This window comes from Hylaeus volcanicus, chromosome 1 (assembly GCF_026283585.1).
Source record: "Hylaeus volcanicus isolate JK05 chromosome 1, UHH_iyHylVolc1.0_haploid, whole genome shotgun sequence".
NCBI classification, from domain to species: Eukaryota; Metazoa; Arthropoda; class Insecta; order Hymenoptera; family Colletidae; genus Hylaeus; species Hylaeus volcanicus.
The window spans coordinates 15,296,558-15,317,552 of NC_071976.1; the positions used below are offsets into that span (position 1 = coordinate 15,296,558).

At 34.5% G+C, this 20,995-nt stretch overlaps 1 protein-coding gene across 1 annotated transcript in view; it reads right to left on the reverse strand.

Annotated features, from left to right (window-relative positions):
• The window catches only part of LOC128882067 (neuromodulin), a 232,861-nt gene that overhangs the window by 108,452 nt on the left and 103,414 nt on the right, over positions 1 to 20,995 (reverse strand). The window contains exon 2 of the mRNA XM_054133645.1: positions 14,638 to 14,952. Within this exon, the coding sequence (XP_053989620.1) occupies positions 14,638 to 14,952 (315 nt within the window). The remainder of the gene's footprint in view (positions 1 to 14,637; positions 14,953 to 20,995) is intronic.

Consider the following 20,995-nt stretch of genomic DNA (forward strand, 5'->3'; position numbering starts at 1 on the left):
TATACCAAATCGTATTCGAGGTCTCTTCATATAATTCTTTCGATCTTTCGATTAGTCCTTTTCTTACTCGTCTCTGCTCCATCACTTTCCATAGCTTTGTTCTATTGACCTTATCAAAGGCCGTCTTCAAATCTACAAACAAAGCATACAATTTGCCCTTCTTTTTAATCGTCACCCTCTCAGCCAAATGTTGCAGGATACATACATTACCCATCGTGCTTCTTTGTTTCCTAAATCCCGCTTGAGAATCGGGTAAAATCCCTTTTTCATCCACGTCGCGTTTTAGACGCTTGTTTAAGATGTTTGCGTAGATCTTGTATACCGAATTGAGTATTGTTATTCCTCTGTAATTTGTTACCTCTTCTTTATACCCCTTTTTCAATAAAGGCACAATGACTCCATTTCTCCATTCGTCTGGCAAACCACCACCTCTCCACACCTCTTTTATTATTTCGAAAACTTTCCTTTTCGCCTCACCTTCCATATGCACCCACGCCTCGCCTGGTATTTCGTCTTCTCCGGCAGCTTTTTCCTCTTTATCTTCTTCATTACCTCTTCAATCTCGCAGTCCGTTAGTTCGTCTTCTTCTTCGACTCCTACTCCTAACTGTCTCCTTTCCCCTTCATTCACTCTCTCCGTCCCACCTAGGAGTTCTACAAAGTGTTTTAACCACTCTTCCATCGTTGTGGATTTTGCTCCTTCTGTATTTCTTTTCCTTTCTTTATTGATGTATGTCCAAACTTGCCCCTCTGTTTTTACATTTCTTATTTTCTCTATCTCTTCCTCCCTTTTATCCACCTCCTTCCTCTTACACGTTTTTCGAAACTCTGCTTTGTTTCTCAAATACTCTTCTCTTGTTACTTTTCCTATCTTCCATTTTTTATACATTACCTTCACCTTTCTTTTTTCTCTACTGCACTGTTTGTCCCACCAAAATTTATGTCCTGGTTTTCTTCTTTTCCTTCTGACTACTCTTTTATCCATACTTTGCCAAACCGCTGCCTTTAATTCTTGCCAACCTGGCTTTCCATTTCCTTCAGCAACCTGTATGTTCCTGATTTTACTTTTATATTGCTCTATGCTTTCCTTTCCTCAGCAGAACACTTGTTGGACAGTTTCGGTCTCTTCCACCCTTCCAACTATATCCGCTCTCGCCTGTAATCTCGCTGTAGCAACCAAAGGTTGGTGGTCAGATTCTATTCTGTCCTCCACCTTAAAATGTACCATTTCCTCTAGCCCCTTTTCATTACAGATCACATAATCTATTACCGTTGCTCCTCTGGCACCTACATACGTCCATTCTCCTTCCTCATCTCCTGTAATATTGCCATTCGCTATATGTCACCCTCTTTCCTTAACCATTTTTAGCAGTTGCTCTCCCTCATTATTTTTCGTTAGATCTTTCGAATTCCTCCTGTTGTCCGTTCTCCTCACTGTCTCACTGGTCTCTACTTTACCCTCTCTTCCTATTCTTGCATTCATATCCCCGCCTATTAACAGCATTTCTCCTTCCTCTTCTTTAATCACTTCTTCCATCTTCCTTGCCAATTTTTTCCACTGTTGATCATTGTAAACCGAAAAAATCCTCCATGTTCTATCTCCAATTTTCATCCTCTTTTCTACTAAACCCTCTATTTCGCTATTTCCACATTCTATGTCTAAGTTTTTCCTCACCGCTGTTATTATTCCCCCTCTCGCTCTACCTTTCCTATTTACCTTCTTTGCCCCTCGACACTTCCATACAAAATCCTTTGATAGGCTACTTTTAAACTTGTTCCAATTTGTTTCTTCCATCCACGTTTCTACCAGGCCTATATAATCAAATTTTTCCACATATTTCCAAAAACATTGATCTTTCTTTCCTATTCCAGCTACATTCCAGAATAATACTTTCAATTCTGCTGCCTTCTCTTTGTATAACACCCCCCCCCCCCCCATTTATTTGCCCACCTAGCTGAAAATTTATTAAAAAACCTGACTAACCGGTACTGTTGCCCAACTTTCCTGCCATTGAGCCCATCTCCCATCCACCCTTATTTTTTGGTATCCTACCTTCACCTCCCTCCATTTTCTTTTTTCTTCCCTAGCGATTGCTACTAGCTTGTTTTGAATTTCTCTCTCATGTCTCGTTAAATCGTGATGCATGAAGACCTTTGTGCCTCTTAACCTATCTTTGTATCTTATGATCTCCTACTTGTCCTCCCAATTCCCCAATCCCAGTATTAATACACACCTTTCCTTCCTACCGATTTGTGTCACCTAACTTATCTTCCTTCTTACTTTTAATTCTTTCTCTAGAAAATCTTCAATTTGCGTTTTTACATTTCCTTGCCGTATCTCTAGACCCTTTATTACTACATTATTTCTCCGTTCTATTTTTTCATGTTTTTCCATCCACCCTTTTATCTTTACCACTTCCCCACCCATCTCTTTTTCAACCTTATTAACCACTACTGCCTTAATATTTTCCTCCAATTCCCTTCTTTCCTGTTCTGAGTTCAAGTAGCTGTTTCCCTCTCCCACTTTCGTTATCCGCTCTACTTTGCTTTCCACATCCATCATTCTTTTCTCCATTCCTTTTACTTTAAACTCCCATCCTATTTCTTTCTCCCTCATTTCTTTCCGAATTTCTTTAATTTCTTCCGTTATCCTATTATTATTTGTACGCATTTCGTCTTTCAGACCTCTTATTTCTTCAACCAATCCTGCTAATACTTTCAATATTTCTTCATTGCCTGCGTTTCCCGCCGTGGAAATCCTGGGTTTGTGCATTTATCGAGGTATTACTGTACTCCGCTACACGAGAGCGCGTGCGAATGCGAATGCGAATTTCTAACGTCTGATTCATAACTTTGCCAACGCTGCGAAATCTGGCGACCTGACGAGATTTTGCAATTAGGAAAAGTTGTGCTAGTCCAGCACAATCCGGCACAATCAAAGAAAATTCAGAAGTATCAAAATTTTTAATCACCTCCACCTTTTTTTGTTAATTTTTGTTGAACCTCGAGCTAATCTTAATTTTTAACACATGTGTCACGTGTATTGTAAGTAGCACAATTTAGCACATCTTGCAGAATTCGATTATCTGTCGCTGTTCGCAAATTGTGGGAATGTTAAATTTTTTATTCCTTAAAGTTCAACATTTTTTATCTACAAAATGAATAGAGATATCGAGTTTCTATCAATGGCACAATGTAGCACAAGTTAGTACGCATCTTTTTATAGAGAAAAATGTTTGTTTCGGTAAAAGTGCGGGGCTAGTATACTTTTTGTTTTATTTCTTCATATAATTGTGATTGTATGATTTCATCGATAAATGTTATCGATTTCTTATTTACGGCACAATTCAGCACAAATATAGCACAATACGGCACAAAAAAGAAAAACTCAAAATTGAATTTAAAAAATCAAAAATCGAAAAGTGCGGGGCTAACTTTACACACAGGAATCCCTTAATGTTTTCTTCGTTCTGTACACAAGACGAAGAATTTCATTACATTTAATGGAAGATTTACTTTATATTCTCGAGATTATCCCATGATTCAGAATTGTTTTCAGTACTTTGGATTGCAATTTTCCAAAGAAGCTTAAACTCGTAATTATACTGCTGGTTGCACAATTGTTTAAATGCTATAGTACTTCTCACATTTAGAGATACTGTTATAAATAATACGTTACTTGATGTAACGTATGTAAGTGATTATTAAATAAAGTTACGTGTTATTTGAAATATTATTTTAGATTCCAAATATCATTTAAAAAAGCGTCCAGGTTTGGCTACTGTTGACACGTGAAGAATATATTAAAATATTTGAATATCACGCTTGGTATAGAATTCAAAGATAAAGTGGCGAACAAAAGATTTAAGCGACGTTTCTTGTACTCTAGCGTGATGCCTTTGTAGAAAGAACTCTATTTCGTCTGTACCGTTTGCGAGTAAGACTTGCCACAAAAATACCTTTTGCGGGCAGACAATTACTCGCGAGCAATTCTGCTTCTTGAAAATGGAATCTTCTTAACTACTATAGCCAGCTGCTATAGACAAGCAATCCTATGAATGGCGAGTCGTAAAAGCAATCTTCGCGAAGGGACAAACGTATCGTCACCACACGAGTATTGATCGGGTTGAACGTTCGGCAAACGAGAAATTTGATTTAAAAATTGTATTCAACTGGAATAGCCTTTTCCAGAATTGACGATAAAACGAAAACGAGATTATTCGGAACGAACAGATTATTCGCACTTCGATTTAAACTCAATCAAAATGTTCTAGTATTTCATGTTGGTCATAATGTTACATCGTTTATTAATTTTGGCGGAGGGTTTAATTAAACTCGAAGTTTAACGCACGATAAATACTTCGTGTGTAAATACTTTCACTTCTACAGTATTGTGTGCGTAAAATAAATTATTCTGAGTATACGGGAATAATTTATTAATATGGATCTCCGAATATAGATAATTGTCCAGATAATTATAATGCAGTAATGGCAAATGATTGATTAGGGATGAATCACATGAAGTTTAAATATTGTATAGTTAGACTTTCAATTAAATCGTTTCCTGCAAGGAATTTAGGTATTGTTAAATTAATTACGATCGTTATTACATTAATGTAACGTAAATTCCAATGCCAAAAATATTTTCTTATTTAAAAATGTGTTAACATTACATTATAATTCACAGATGTTTTCCTTTATTTTCCCTTTATCTACTGATCATTTAAATGTACTATGTAAATATTAGTTTCTTTCATAACTCTATGTATATATTCATTTAAGTAAATTGTATTAAAGAAAAAGTACGTGTAGATAACTACTACTAACAATTTAAAATGTGACTACTTTTTGTACGATTATTTGCAACAGCTAAAGTAAATTATTAATGCCTCTTTTATAGGAAGCAGACAGTTTAATTTCATAAACTCGTTCAGTGCTAATGATTTGATTATGTTCTATTACGTTTCTTTGAGTTTTTGAAGTATCTGTCAAGTCTATGTTAATTTTCGGGTATTTTATAGTCCGTGGAGCTGTATTTACATGTTTATGTTCAATAATTTGCATCACTTCAGTATTTGACCTGTTATAAATATTTAGTAATTTTGACGCGGAATGGTGTTGGTAACACGGTCTTTTTCATCCATACATATGCAAGTCCGAATCTTTATTAGTAAATATACAGTGATAAACTGGACCATTTGAGATAGTATATGGTGTTTTGCTAAGTTATGTAGATGTATACTATTTCAGCACAGTCAATTTTGGTTTTATCACAGCCTTGTAGGTTGTCAAGAAAGTTTCTAGGTCTGCTCGCCCATTAATCTTTGTTAACCCACTTGCATTATTAGCGCATATATGAGCACATTTGGTTAACCACCATCATTAAAACGCACATGTTCGCGAGGTAGAGCAAATCTTCTTCCAGTAACATTTGGAAAATGTCTTTTGTAATTTATTTATTACAAAAGATACACTTCATCAGAATAAATATTGGCATATAGCTTTATCCATTGGCTATTTTAAATCTTATCATGGTATGAAGTATAATTAGACTCCACCTCTATTACTATTATTATTGTATAATGATCCAACTTCTTTATTTATGTCACATCATAATGATTTTTCATATGTTTCGAAACATTCTCATGTAAACACAATCATGACGTATTAACACCTTTTCGTGTAACGCAAATATAATGTTAACAGAGGCTTCATTTTTTTTTTTTTTAAATAGAGGCTTTACGTCGCATCGACTGCATGGTCATTAGCGACGAGGATATTTAAAATTTTTTGGAACAGGTTGGTGTCTCTCAAATATTTAATGGTGTTTTGCACGTGGTCTTGAGAAATTAGGGCCGAGTCTGGTTTTAATTGATATTTTCGTCTTTCGGCATCATATCTTCGGCATTCGAATAGTAGGTGCTTGGTTGTTGTTTTGATGTTGCAGAGGTCGCATTGTGGAGGGTCTGTTTTCTTTATTAGGTATTCATGTGTTATTTTCGAGTGGCCTGCTCTGAGTCTAGTCATGATTACTCTTTCTTTTCTGTTTAAGTTGTAAGTGGGTATTGGCTGATAAAAATCTTGGGCAATCTCGTGGATTTTGGTTCTTTGGGTAGATGTCCATAGTTTGTTCCATTTATCTCTTGCTATTGTTTGTGTTGAGTTTAAGATGTCTTGATACGGGATGGGTTTCTTAATTTCATTTGGTGGGATGGAAATTGCTTCTTTCGCTGTGATGTCGGTTTTTTCATTTCCATCGATTCCTTGATGTGATGGGACCCAGATGAGGATTATGTCTTTACCATTTTCAGATAGTTCTGAATAAATTTCTTGAATGGCTTTTATGTTTTCATGTTTGTGCTTATTGTGTGTGTTCTTCATAGCGGTAACTACGCTCATTGAATCTGTGTAGGTAATATGGTGTTGGTGACTACTTGTCTGAATGTGATATAGAGCTTCGAGGATGGCGTATGATTCGGCTGTAAATATCGATGTTGCTTTGGGGAGTCGTTGTTTGATGACCTCATTGGTGGCAACGATGGCGAACTTCTAAGCCTTAAATATGCAATCAAAATTTCTTCCACTCCAAGCAACCCCACCTTCAACAATGTACTCACTGACAGATACTTCCATCTATACGAAAAAAGACCTAAATCCATAACGCCATTCTACATCCGAATCACAAAATACCCAAACTTTTCCGAAATAAAGACAACGCTAATTATTGAACGCAACCACAGTAAAATAGCACCCTGGACTCTCAAAATCCCGAAAGTCAATATGGAACTTGCAGACGCTCCTAAAGATCAAAAAAGTTACATCAAACACAAGGCAAGATTCCTCGAACTAAACAACCAATACATACACTACAACAAAATATATACCGATGCATCAAAAACCGACCAAGGAGTAGGATTCGCTTCATTTTTATTTTCACAGTTCTGGCCAATCTTTTGGACTATCACTCCACTGTGCAACGCACGAATATTTTCTCGCTTCGATCGACGCTTCCCACAATGCGATAACGCCTCGGAGTTCGCGAAACGAATGCTAGTATCACATTCCATAGTTCATAAAGTGGATGGCAAAGACAGGCATTCTCGAGCGCCCCCCAAATGAGACGCAACTGTAAACTTCCCTGGTATTCTCTTCTCGTGCAGCAGTTTTGTACACCTCCCCTCCGTCCGGGTCCCCGGAGGGGTATGAACATCTTTCCCTGTAGATTGTTACCCAGTCCGAATTTTGACTCGAGGTCTCGGAATTTCCGTGGAAATTGCTCGCGACTTCCTCGACGGTTCCGACTGACTTCGTGACCCGGATTTTCAAGCGTGACTTGCATTCGCGATGCTGTATACAGTTTTGATATCCGATCCGTACATCCGAGACAGGAAGTCAACCTCAGGATACGGTGTTCCGTTCGATATACATAGATACGGCCGACCCCATCATGACATTTGGCCAAACAAACGGATGATTGGATGCGATATTAATATCACGATAAAGTGGATCCTGGATTATCTAAGCGTTCTACCATCCTTGTGTTCTCTATCTCAAGGTACTTCCATCACACTGGTCACCAATCTTTGTTCACTTGTGAGTACTGGTTGGTAAGCAACACATAAATTGCACCCTTGGGGTTAGCTGAACGTCTTCAATTATAGGTTGTGACTGTAAATAGAGTAAATTCAGTAATGGGACTATTAATTTCCATAAATTGAACCCTTAGGGTTAACAGGCTATTTGTAATTAATGCAGTTGGTATTGATACAAGACTATGTGTTGCTACTGTAAATAGACAACTCAGTGATGAGACTAAAATCCAATGGATTAATAAAGTGAAGAAGTCGACTCCATTATCTGTCACAAATATTTTCTATTGCAGTAGTAACCATAAGCAAAATCAATATAGTCGTAGTTGTTTCAAGACTATGTACTGTGACTGTAAATAAACACTCAGTGATGAGACTAAAAAGTTATGGAATAATAAAGTGATCAAGCCATTCCCATTATCTATCACAAGCAAGTGGAAATATAGAAAAATCAATGAGAATATACAGAAATGTAAAAATATATAAAATATCAATAGTAATATACACTTTACATTTATGCTTTATGAAATCAATGGTACCATATCGTTTCAAAGAAGCAAAACAAAGAGTAAATGAAAGAGGGAATGAAACTAGGCCATTAGTGGTATTTTTTTGAGAGACAATCATTTATTGTCACAAATGTCTCGATTTAAAGCGCTTTTTGAATGAAAACATTTGATCGAAAGATTTATTATCTGTAGTAGAGCTCTGCATCCGACTGAAATTCTTCAAGTGAACGCTTAGTGTCAAGGGTGCTGAGATTGCAGGACGGATAAAACGCACAATGTCGGGGAAGTTTGACGTTACCGTTTTGCAAAATCGATTGTCGCTCGTTACTTTATCTCGAGACGATTAATTATCCTAGAGCCGGCCGGCAGTTGTCTTTAGCCGCGTAGAAAACTCACACTGTCACTCCTGGCTTGATTGATCTGGCTACTTGGTTGACTTCGTTAATGCGATTTCGATAGCTGTTTAATCCGATTATAACTAAACTTCGTATAGAGCGCGCGTCTTCCTGGTAGTTATAAATAAAATCTACTATAAAAAGATATTATATTCCTATTTTTAGTGAGATTATAGTGGACATTTTACAGCGATCAAATAGTTGTTAGTTTTGTAGAGAACATATTGGCTCATTTTAATTTCATACGGTTAGATCAATTTAGTACATTGTTTTGACTAAAATTCTTAAAATCGAGAAAATTCAGGAATCACAATTAAACAATTGTTAGGTCATAAGTATTCAATTATTGGTAGTAATTCTTCAATTACAAAAAAGTAATTATTTATTTCCGACATTTCTCAATTCATACATCTAGTTTCTCAAATTAGTTTCAAAAAACTATTTTAGTGATCACTTGAACAGCAAATGGTAAATATAAAATATCATACCGTACGATCTGGATTATTAAATTCATTTAATGAAGAAGAAATATTTCAAACAATTTTGAAAAACATTCAAGATCTCGTGAAGAGTATGTCGTAATTTCGTTAGCATGATTTCTGAAAAGATATATTGAATTTGCGTTATTCGAAAGTTTAAATACCTAGTAATGAATTGGTCCAACAAATCTTTCGAAGCGTGTAACTGCAATATTTTTGCTCAAAACAGTGATACATGAACGGTTGTCATTGAACAATTTATTATTCCATTGTGTACGTTTCGTTGTTCTTCGGTAAAAAAACGATTGTGTTACATATGGTTCACTTCAGCCATTATTTCACGCGAATTAATTTACAGCTGGTAAGAACAAAATATTATCGGCGATGGAACACGATCCATCTGTGTCGTTGCTTGGAAACGTTAAATTTATATATTTCTAACATTTCTACGGAAGAAGGGAAGCGAAATTATTCGTATTAAATTTGTATTAAGTTAAACAATTTTTGCTTTTAATTATTGGTTTTAATTTTGTTGACTATCAGGAAAAGCTGTCCTAAAAACATTTTGCAGAAATACAAATAATGGTGAATCAATTGTGTAAAAATACGTGCCTTTCAAAAGAGCTTAGAATATAAGGACAAAGTTAATTATTATCAATAACGTCCAAAATTGTTATTAATAAATATGTGCGAAATGTAATTCTTTAGCTTTAAGAACGAGAGCGCAAATTAATTGACCTTAAACCCAGTCACATAAATAAATAAAGTTGCTTCACGCCATTACTTCTACGCCAACCAAATTACATTTCATTGCTGAACAACATACTTTAAATAGGTCATTTAACGCACATAAGGCTATAAACCATAGAAATATTTAACCACGATGTGCTGTGCATTAAACTTGGATTTTAATTAAACTCTGTAATCATGACATGCTGTACTGCAACCTTGGCAAATTTTTAAAGGCATTCCCATCATAATTCCAAGGATGGAAAAATTGAGGTAACAAAAGCCCAGAGTTACGGTGATTAAACTTCTTGAAACGCGACTAAAGTAGGGTGATCAAAGCTTTTAAACTGTCTTCGTTAAGGAATGAAACCGCGCACACGCCAAAATAGCAATTTCCTAGATTACTGTTTTTCATTTTCGCTGTAAGGAACGCGCGATGTTCGAGCCAAAAATTCAAGTTTTATGATGCGAACCTTACGTTAATCCTACAGTACTCAACCTACAAGACTGCCTGCCAGTGGGCAGAAATTGACATTTGCGCAGACTATATACTTAATTTAGAGACGATAGATGTAAATTTAACTTCTTTGAGGATATCAGCAAATACATACACACATATGTGTAGATATTTTAAATATTGTAATATGGAAGTCACCACTATAAGCAAGGAATTAGTATTTATAATGAAATTTATAAATCATATGATATGATAATTTTATTGCAAAATTAATATGTATTATCGGTTAATTTTGTATGTATCAGTGTTTCATTTAAAGGACGTTTACGAATATGTCACTTTACCGTTGTATTGACCAATATTCAACCAATAATAAAATATATTTGAATATTCAGAAAAACGCCCTTTTTTACGGGTACTTAAATTCATTTGAACATTCAGTCAATAATAATATATATTTGAATATTTAGAAAAACATTTCTTTTACTGGTAGGTATTGAAATTGATTTGAATATCAGGAAAACACCTTTTTTACTGGTAAATTAGATTTAGTTGAATATTCAGTCAAGAACAGAATGTATTTGAATATTCAGAAAGAACACATTTTACCGATATTATAGCTAAATCGTATAGTAATAACATTTATTTGTATTCTTAAAAAAATAATACTTTTTACTGGTAGTTAAGATTATTTAAATATTCAGTCAAGAACAAAATTTATGTGAATATTATATATATGTGATATTATATTTGTCTTTCTTTTTTTCTCTCATCAATTTTGATAAAGCAATAATTTAATGTTTAATTTAATTCTGTTTATTACAAGCAAAATAAGTACAGCCTGAAAAGGATAAATGGTCTTTTATTTACTTTTGAGTCAACATTTCTGTGATGAATCACCTTTTTATCTTGCTTGCTTGTAAAGCAGAAAGCTCAATGTAAATTTTCTTAAGGTTGCGTCTAACTGAAAAATACCATCTATCTTGCTTAAGCACGCTTCAACGAATGGCTTAAGACTGAATATACTTTGATGGACGTCTTGCAGTTTAACCGGGTAAAACTATGTTTGTGTAGGCTGATTCCGTCTCAACAGTTTGCACAGCGCGGAAAACTTATGAAATTATCTGATGGTCTGAAGTTTGGTTTAGCAACAACGTTTCAGCTACATCTCGCCCTCTTTGAACATTTACCCTCAACTATTTATATTCTCGCGGTTAACGTTTATTTACTTTTCACTTTCACGCTGCAAACATTGTCCAATGAAACGATAAACAAAAGAATATATTTCAATCAAATGTTTCAATTCCATAGAAAAATCTGCGTGTATATTCCTTTGTGAATTTATGAAATAATTTGTTTAAACACGAAGACTCGTTTGTAACAATTTTATTTTGCACTTTGATTTAAGTATTTTCCCATGAAAATTCTTTTCCTTGTTGTTTTAGATTATACTACAGTTATTTGTCGTTTTTAATTGCGTTCTAATAATGAAATTATCAACAAAAACAATTCATGGGATCAATTACAGGTGAGATTAATATTTTTACATCTGTCAAATATTTTTCATACCACTGACTATGAGTGATATAATTTATCTCTAATTAAAATTAGTGTTCTTCCTGTTTTGTTTTATTCCTAAAAAATATTGTATTTCTACAGAACAATGATACTATAGCTTCTTATTTTTTCCCCTTCGTTTAGAGACATTTCGACGAGTGCAATTCTTATTAGACAAAAAATATAAACATTTGTCAATGATGCATAATTACTAATTACTGACACTGTAAGCTTCACAGTAATAAATAGCACACGCAACGACAAGCATTTAAATATGTCATTTCTCTAATTAAAAGAAAATAATTCAACGTAGTGAATAATGTACCGTCCTAAATGTGCTCTGTAAACACCTAATGATTAATTATTTCATTTCACCGAGAGCCTCAACACGAATGATTTTATTGAATGATAATATTTAATAACAAATGTTACGATAGTAGCACGAGAAATAGTGTTGGCAATTTCATTCGTATATGCAGGGCAAATACGAACCCACGTATTTGAATCCTGTCTCAATTGGTCTGATAAGAGGCACGTGGAATTGCGAAGTCGTGGCTTGCATGGCTAATAAAAATGTCAGTTGACGAGCTGATTGCATGTGACGAGAAATACGACGTGTTTACGTTAGAGAACGCATATAGCAACGATCAGCAAGCGCGTCGTGTTCGATCGAATCCATTATTATAAAGGTACGTACTCACGAGACCATTTTTCGACGTACGAAGGTCTCGGCGCACGGCGGCTGCAGTCAGTACGTATCGTTTATGCGTGCGAGCGGGACCTGGGCGCGTACGAACGCTATCCGACCTACTGTCGGTCCCCATCAGAAGGATTTCCGTGCGCCAGATACTTGAAGGCAATCCCCCTTGAAATTAAGTGTCCCTTTTCCGTACCCAACCAACGCCAGACAGAGATTTCCTACTCCTCCAAAAAGGAAAAGTAACCATTGGAACTCAGTTTTACCACATTAATTTATCTGTCGAGATAGTGTTTTTAGTCACAGTATTCAATCACAGTGAAATTAAAAGTTTCATTTAAGTACATTTTAAAAAGCTTTGTGAACCTGGCGACTTTCAAAAAATTAACTTTTTTTATATAAAATGATAGTATTTCGTTTGTAGTTAACTGTAGTAACAACAATTTCTTTGTTTTTTTTTCAATTATTAAATAAAAAGAATTGAAAAAATAACCTCCACCCGACTTCGAGATATCTCAAATCTGTTTTTCCACATGATTCAGAATCGTTTGTAGTTGTTTGTAGTGATTTTCGTTTCAATTGAAGTTGAATAGATTAACAGTTATAAACAATTTTTTAACCTCCCAAGAGCTAACTTCGTTAATTTTTAATATTTTTCAAATTCGCTTTTTCGATGTGATTCAGAATGGTTTGTAGTTGATTTTCCTTTCGTTTGTACTAGAATGCTTTAGGAGTTATAACATTTGCTTAACCGTCCAAGAATTAACTTTGTGAATTTTCAATGCTTCTAAATCCCTCTTTAGGGAAATCACTACAAACAACTACAAACGATTCTGAATCAAGTGGAAAAAACAGATTCGAAGTCGGGTGCGCGTCATTTTCTCCATTTTTTTTATTTGATAATTGAAAAAACTACAAACGAAACTGTTGTTACTATAATCAGCTACAAACGAAATATTATGTAATACTATTTTGTATAAAAGAAAGGTAATTTTCTGAAAATCGGGTGTCAGGTTCACATAGCCATTTTACAATATTATATTCTTTCCGTACTTACATACGGATATTTACACTGAACGTACTAAGCGGTGTCAAATGACACTTTTAAAAATTTACTTTAAAATCGTTCATTCATTGTTATTTCTTTCGCTCATCCTACTTTCTGTAAATTTATATATTATCTGGTTATTCAGTGTATATAATTTATAATACTTTGCAGTTCGATGACTGAAGAGAGTGGGAGTGAGTATGACACTACCATTTTATGTCATTAACATACTACTTTATTTATATTCATTATGTGATATTCTATGTAAATAAATACGATGCATATATTTATATCGCTTTATTAAAACATTTGATCGAAAAAATCACTATATTGAACAATTTTTTCACTTAAATCGTTCTGTTCTCAAATTCCTTAAATGCTAGACAAATTTCGCGACCAGATTTGAATTCGGCATGTCAAAATCTATAAAAAAAAATTCTACCACTCATAGTAATGGATAAACTAAAATTTTGATGAAAAAGTGCAAGTTTATTCATGGATATCCATACAAATACTCAAGAAATTATTTCTTTAAATTATCTTTTTCCAATGATACAATAAAAATCAATACAAAGTTCAATTGATTCTTAACGTTTAAACTCTCGTCTTTATGATACTTGAATTTTTTTTTCAATCCCTATAACCCAACTAAAAATTTAGCAAACATTTCTAGAAATCATTTCAAAAAATCCTTGCGAAGTTCTTTTGTTAAAAAGAACAGAGGGTTCTATTGATTACTAATGTTTAAATTCTCGTTTTCGCAAATATTAAAAATTCCCTCGAATCCGTGTACATCAAACCTTTACTCGTTAACAAAGTCACGCGAACGATTAATTATTCCCAGCAACATAAATTGTTTAACAGCCGAGAATACTGGGCTCGGTGGCTGGCAAGAGCAAACTGCGCCAAGATAGGAATCTCCTGTGCTAATTACAAATGAGGCAGATACACTGCAAAGGGTTATCGCGATGCACGGGGGAGCGATCAAAGGGAGTTCGAAGCAGTTTCCAGGGTCTTTCGTTCGGGGATGTTCAACGAAAATCTACGATTTCCCTGTTGGCACGGGAAACGAAGGCATTTTTCGAAACGGAGTCGACGCGAATCGACGGGTGAAAGGGAATTCTTAAATTGGAGATCTCTCTGTGGGACGATTTCGAGGGTTCGTACGTGACACTCACCCTTGTCGTCGGCGCGGAATTCCTCCTGAAGTTGTTCTTTGGTAGGCTCTGAGTCGGATTTGGTCCCCGTCTGCTTTGTCGAAGATTCAGTCTCTTTCATACTCTTCCTAACGTGTAGGCCGCGGAATGCCGCTTGTATCCTCGTCGCGGCTTTTTCCCTCTCCTGATCCGCGTCTGTGTCCTCCTTCTGTTCCTCCTGCGACTCGTTCGAATCCTTCGGCTCCTTCGACTCCGACTCCTTCGTCTCTGACTTCTCGCTCTGAGCCTCCTGCGACTCTACCTTCGTTGGACTGCCTTCGGAAGCTTTTGGAATGTCTGAAACATAAAGCGCGCTTGTCAACGAGTCTCTAAGAAAATTGATACAGTTACTCGAATTTATTTATTTACTTTCTGGGTATTTTTAAGTCGCCCACTAACGTGGAGCAGGCGAAGTTTGTACAATAAAATAAACAGAGTAAATAGCATCGTGAACCATTCTTTAGCTTTATTAACGCTAAATGCATCCAATCTTCTTTTTCGGGGTTAACAATGGGTTTTCTAAATAGGAGATTTAGGATTTCGTTTTTTAATAAGAAAATAAATGTTTGTTATCGTAATTGTGGCGAATATATTAATATATTGTAAACTTATTTGTTTGAATCGAATGTAAAAGAAACGACATTACTTTCTGGTCCTCTAATATATATTAATATTAATATATTCGCCACAACTATGGCGACAAACATTTATTTTCTTATTAAAAAACGAAATCCATTTATTAAAAATAAAACATGTTGTAAATTTATTTGTTTGAATTTAATGTAAAAGAAACGACATTACTTTCTGGTCCCCTAATATATATTAATATTTTTATTTTTAATAAATTATGTAATCGACCTCGTTATCAACATTCTTTTGCTATCTAGTGTGCGAATTTTCAATACCTGATCGATAAAAATCAATTGATACATAACGAACTGATAAATGATAAATAAGTATTGACACTCGTAGAAACAACATTACTTTCGGGTCCCCTAATATTATAAACAATTTTAACGTGAAATAGTGATATTGGTTTTAGACGATATTTTTGTGAAACTGAATTCCAAGAGTTATCTATTATTTTAATCTGTCTTATATAATATAATATAATTTATATTTTTTCTTTTGCATATGAAAGAAAAGAAAAATTATTTAACGTCGTGATTAAGAAATATTTGTCGTAGCGTAGTAATAAATTTTAGTATATTCAAAGCACTAGTCCCCTATGACTTGTCTAATTGTAAGTATAATTGTCATAGTTCTGATATTATTGTTTTAAAAATGATATACATATGTAAGATTTATGTTGAAATTCTGTGCTACACTATATATCAATATTCCGTTTTATTAGTTCTTCCTGTCTAATTAGTGCAAAAGTGTTCCAAAATTAATAATTGAAACAAGAACATAATGAGAATAAGTATATATCAAATACTATCTCCAACTATTTACTTTAATATTCGTTTACATTATGGTCCTGCTTAGGGATGGTTTATCAATCATATTAAGCGACACGTTACTCTCTGTAATGTTATAAAACAGTGTAATTGTAAGAACTAATTTAAGCGTCTAGATATAAACTGCGGGAATTTGGGGAAATTATGTTTCGTATATCTTTTAATTTTTTTCCTTCGCGAAATTATGAAAAAGACACTCGAGTTTTAATCTCAAAAGTTGAGTCCATAAAAAAGTTACGCGATAATATCACATGTATAATAGCGTGTGAATATAAGCAGGAACAGGGTGATTATTCGGTGGTTTAAAAAGTTATTCCATCTCCAGTTTCTCCAGTGGCTTTAACATTATTTTGTCGAAAAGATGAATCGGATAAATTAGTAAAAAGAGATCGAGAGAGAAATTAAATTAAATTAAATTAAATTAAATTAAACGCAATTAAATTAGTATAAATATTTTTAAAACGTAAGCATTACCATTTAGAACAATATAATTCTAAATAACAATATTCGCACCAACCATTGTCGTTTTCAATTTGATTTTTCGGCTCAGAAATATCAATTTTAGTAATACTTTGAAAATGATACTTTTATCAGGTTTCCGTTTTCCATTAATTTAATCGGTAATGGGAATCTGACAGGGACAAAGGAGGAATTTTGTTAATGAACGTAGCTTTCGCTTTAAGTGGCACGAGGATCAGGTTTTTCAAACTCTGAACTCGAGGTATCGGGTTCGTTTCAGTTGATCCGAAATGCGCTTCTTTGTAACAATATTTTTCGATAGCAACGTGACATGCACATAATCCAATGCAACATATATCCACACGTTTGCGCGATTCAATAAAAGTGCATCGTCGACCGAGAGATTTAATTATAGACTTTGATGAAATCCGCAAGCGTGTATGCAATTCCCTTTGAACTCGTGTTTCACGTAGCTCTCTTGATTAAGCCGCAGCTTTCCATCCTTCGGGAATTTCTGGTAACTTGAATCCCCATATGCTCTACTTCCGCTTTGCTTAACGTGTTAATCTACTACAATGTAATAGTTATTCGTACATTGTTCCAGTGGTTAGAAAATATTACATCAGAGGATAATTGCAAGTGCTTCGACGAGCATTCTTAGTTCTGTTTTATAATTGAAATATAAAGCGAGAAAATTAAAGTCCATAATTATGTTTTAGGTATGCAGTCATCTCGAAATTCATATTATTTTTCTATTTCTTTTCAGGTAAACTGTTTAGATTTATTTATAGAAGACAGATATATTTATAACAAGTTCACAGTTGCCTTTTACAGTTTAATAATACATTGTCAGAGTTAATATGTATGTTATAAATTTTTAAAATTGTCTCCTTCAGAGTCACATTGCGTTGTGGTTCCTTAACAACATAGAAATTAATGGATACCTTCTTTTTCCTTATACCTTTTAATTATTTACGTTATAATTCATAAGAAAACTATGTTTTAGTTTTATGTTTTAGTCTGAGTTTTGAATCATCTTCAAAGATCCTACAAAAATATGAATCCAACTGTGTATAAGAAACTATACGTTCTATTTAAAAAAAAACGGAGTCCACCTTCATATCTCCTCTACGCTTCCACTGATAAAAAAATGATTAGCACCGCGTTTCGTGCCCCTCGAAATCGAACAACTCTTGTTCGACACATTTTCTTCTATCGCTAAAAGTAAGTGAACTATTCATGTCGCCAGTTTTAAATGCCTCACCCTGTATATAGTTCGTATCTAAAATCCTTGCTCTGTCCACCACATAGTCATTTGAATAATTATGAATGGTACTGTACGTACTCTCGACAGCGCACTCTAAAAATGAGAAGTACTCTCGAGGGTTCACACCTTCAGGTCAGGGATAGCCGACTTTCCAAGTTTCTCTGTCCTTCGAGCTCAGAAATTTATGAAATATATCTTCTCCGTGGAAAAATAAAAATCGAACAACTACACGGAGTAAATATTAGGTTGCCCAAAAAGTTTCTTTCGTAATTTGCACTCAATTATTTTGTGCGGTAGTGTTTATATAAATAGATAATCTAATTTCTTAGATGTTGATGTTGTAACAGTAATGGAGCAAAATGAATCGTACACAATTCAATAATGTAACATTAGACATAAAATATTGTGTATGAATTACTTATTAATAAAACGAAAGAAACTTTTGGGACAACCTAATACATACTTCCCTAACTTTCCCTTCATTTCACAAATAAATGTAAAAAATTTCAATGGTCTAAAAAATGCTAATGTTAAAAAAAACTAGATGTGTACCACTGAAAGAAATTTCAAGAAAGGAGCGAAAGATTAGAGTCCAAATGCAACGCGTTCCACTAAGGGTAGCTTCCCTAAGGTCCCTCACAAATAACTGCAGAAGAATCTAAAAAATTCTAATGGTAAAAATATATGTGTGCACCACTGAAACAAATTTCGAGAAAGAACCGAAAAATTAGAGTCGAAACGCAACGTGCTCGACTATTCTTATTCCCCCGACCCGCATACGTCACCCTTGCAATAAATTCCACGTGTACTTTTCAAATGAGATGAAACTGGACAATCTGCACCGGTTCCGCTTTCGAGCAAAGTGGAGCTGATTTGTCTGCTGCGCGCGTTGGTTTCGCGTGTTACGGCAAATACGGAACTCGTAAGTCTTCGTGTGAATAAAGAGCGTGTAGCTGGCGTGGTATCACGGATGCAAAAAAAAAGAAAGAAAAGAAAAGAAAGGAAAAGAGAAAAGTGAAAAAAAATTGTACTCGCGTGGGAGACGGTGATAACAAAGAAGACCGTGAATCATTGCTGCTGTACCACTAGTGACACGTGCACGTGTTGCACACGCGCGTCTAATTACTACCTTCGTGTTTCGCGTAGCGCCTATTTCAAGGCGAGATTTCGGTTCTCCTGCGCCTCAAGGAACCCAGTTTCGCCTTCAAGCGAAGAAACGCTCGCCGATATAAAGGGAGCGAAAGGAAACGAGGACACCGCTCGCAAATTAAAATGGGAAGTTTGCGGAAACGAATCGAGAAATTCGGCTTGATTTCGAGTGAGATTTTCTTTTTATCTTTGAGTACAACTGTATGATACTTCCGGATAGTTTTTGATCACAAGGTACATTATGAAAAGTAGATATTTTGTATAAAGATTTATTAATACATATCTAATATCCATTCATTAGATTTACGGTTAATTAATTATTGTATCAAGTGTATAACAAAACAAATACTATAATAAGAAGCCTATTATATATAAAAACTTATCTGTATGCATTTAATACACATTCACTCTTATGTCACTGTATGAAGTATATATAAAAACATGTACAATGACAAGTAGTCTATTTTATATGCAAATGTATTAGTACATATATAATATGTATTCATTTTTCATCATTCTATCACATGTATATCACAACAAATACTATAATAAGAAGCCTATATTCTATAAAAGTTTATTAATGCATATTTACTATGCACTCGTTTTTTTATTATTTTATATTATTATTTAAATTTAAAGTTATTGATATGAGAACTATATACTATATAACTCTATCATCATTGTGCTATAAAACGAACATTTATTACACTAAAAGTATTAAATCATCAAAATTTGAATTGCTTTAGTTAAAAAGAAACGTTGAGATAAATAAATACAATTATTATTTCCTAAAGGTCTTAACTCTTAGTAGCTCTGGTTGGTTACCTGATAGATTGTCGAGAAATAAGAACTTTCGTTCGGCTTTGCTTAATTATTTTTTCCTGGAAGGTACAGAACCGAGCATCTAATTACCACCTTTTTGTTTCGCGCAACTCCTGTTTGAAGGCGGGATTTCGATTTTTCTGCGGCTCGAGAAATTTCTTTCCGCCTTCAAGCGAAGAAACGCCGGCCGATATAAAGGGAGCAAAAGGAAACGAGGGCAACGCTCGCAAATTAAAATGGGAAATTTGCAGAAACGAATTGGGAAACATCCAGGTCAATTTCAAAGGGGTTTCCGTATTTGGAGGGAAGCTGTCGGACCCGCTGGAGATGTTGAGCGAAGCGTCTTCTTCGACCTTTCGCGATAATTATTTATTCCTCGACTTGGGTGGCGGCCAGAATATGAAAAATTGTGACCCTACTCGTAAATGTCACGTTCAACGCGTCGACTGTCGCGTTAGACATTGTTAAGCTGGTCTACAGTCCTAGAAAGCTGGCACAGAATGTTTCTATGTACTTTGAATTCTTCGTAATAAATATTTGATCATTAGAAGATTAAATATCAATTCATGCTAATAGCCATTGTGAATTTATTCAGCCTTGAAACTTTTTGGACATTCTCTCTCTAGTAGTTTCTATATATACAGTGCGTCAAATAAGTTTTAAGACTGGGTCTGAAAAAAGAAATGGAAACAAGAAGTTAATACCTGTTTCGGTTTTTTATTCAAAATAGGACTCTCCGTTTTCAATGCGCTTTTTACAGCAATTTATTATTGAATCGAATGCCTGTAGTGAATCACTTTGTGGAATGACCAACACGAATTTGTGGTGTTTACGGACAAAATGTTCCATCAAAATTTTGATGTCAAAGATGCATCACGCTGTGGTCGACAAATCACAGAACGATGCGATGAAATCATGCAAATGGTTAAGAAATGCCACGAACTTTTTCGAATACCCAATATTTGATATTATTCGCAGAATTCGAATAAATACAAATGATACGACTACTTAATTAAATGAGAAGCAAGATTCGAAGTTTATTGATATTTAAACACCTTTAAATCTTATGAATAATCATCTTCAAATTTAGAGATATTGGAAATGTTTCAATAGTATTTAAATAATTACAAAATTTTCGTATATTAAATTATTCGAGTAGTAATATTCGACCTTATTCATAGTA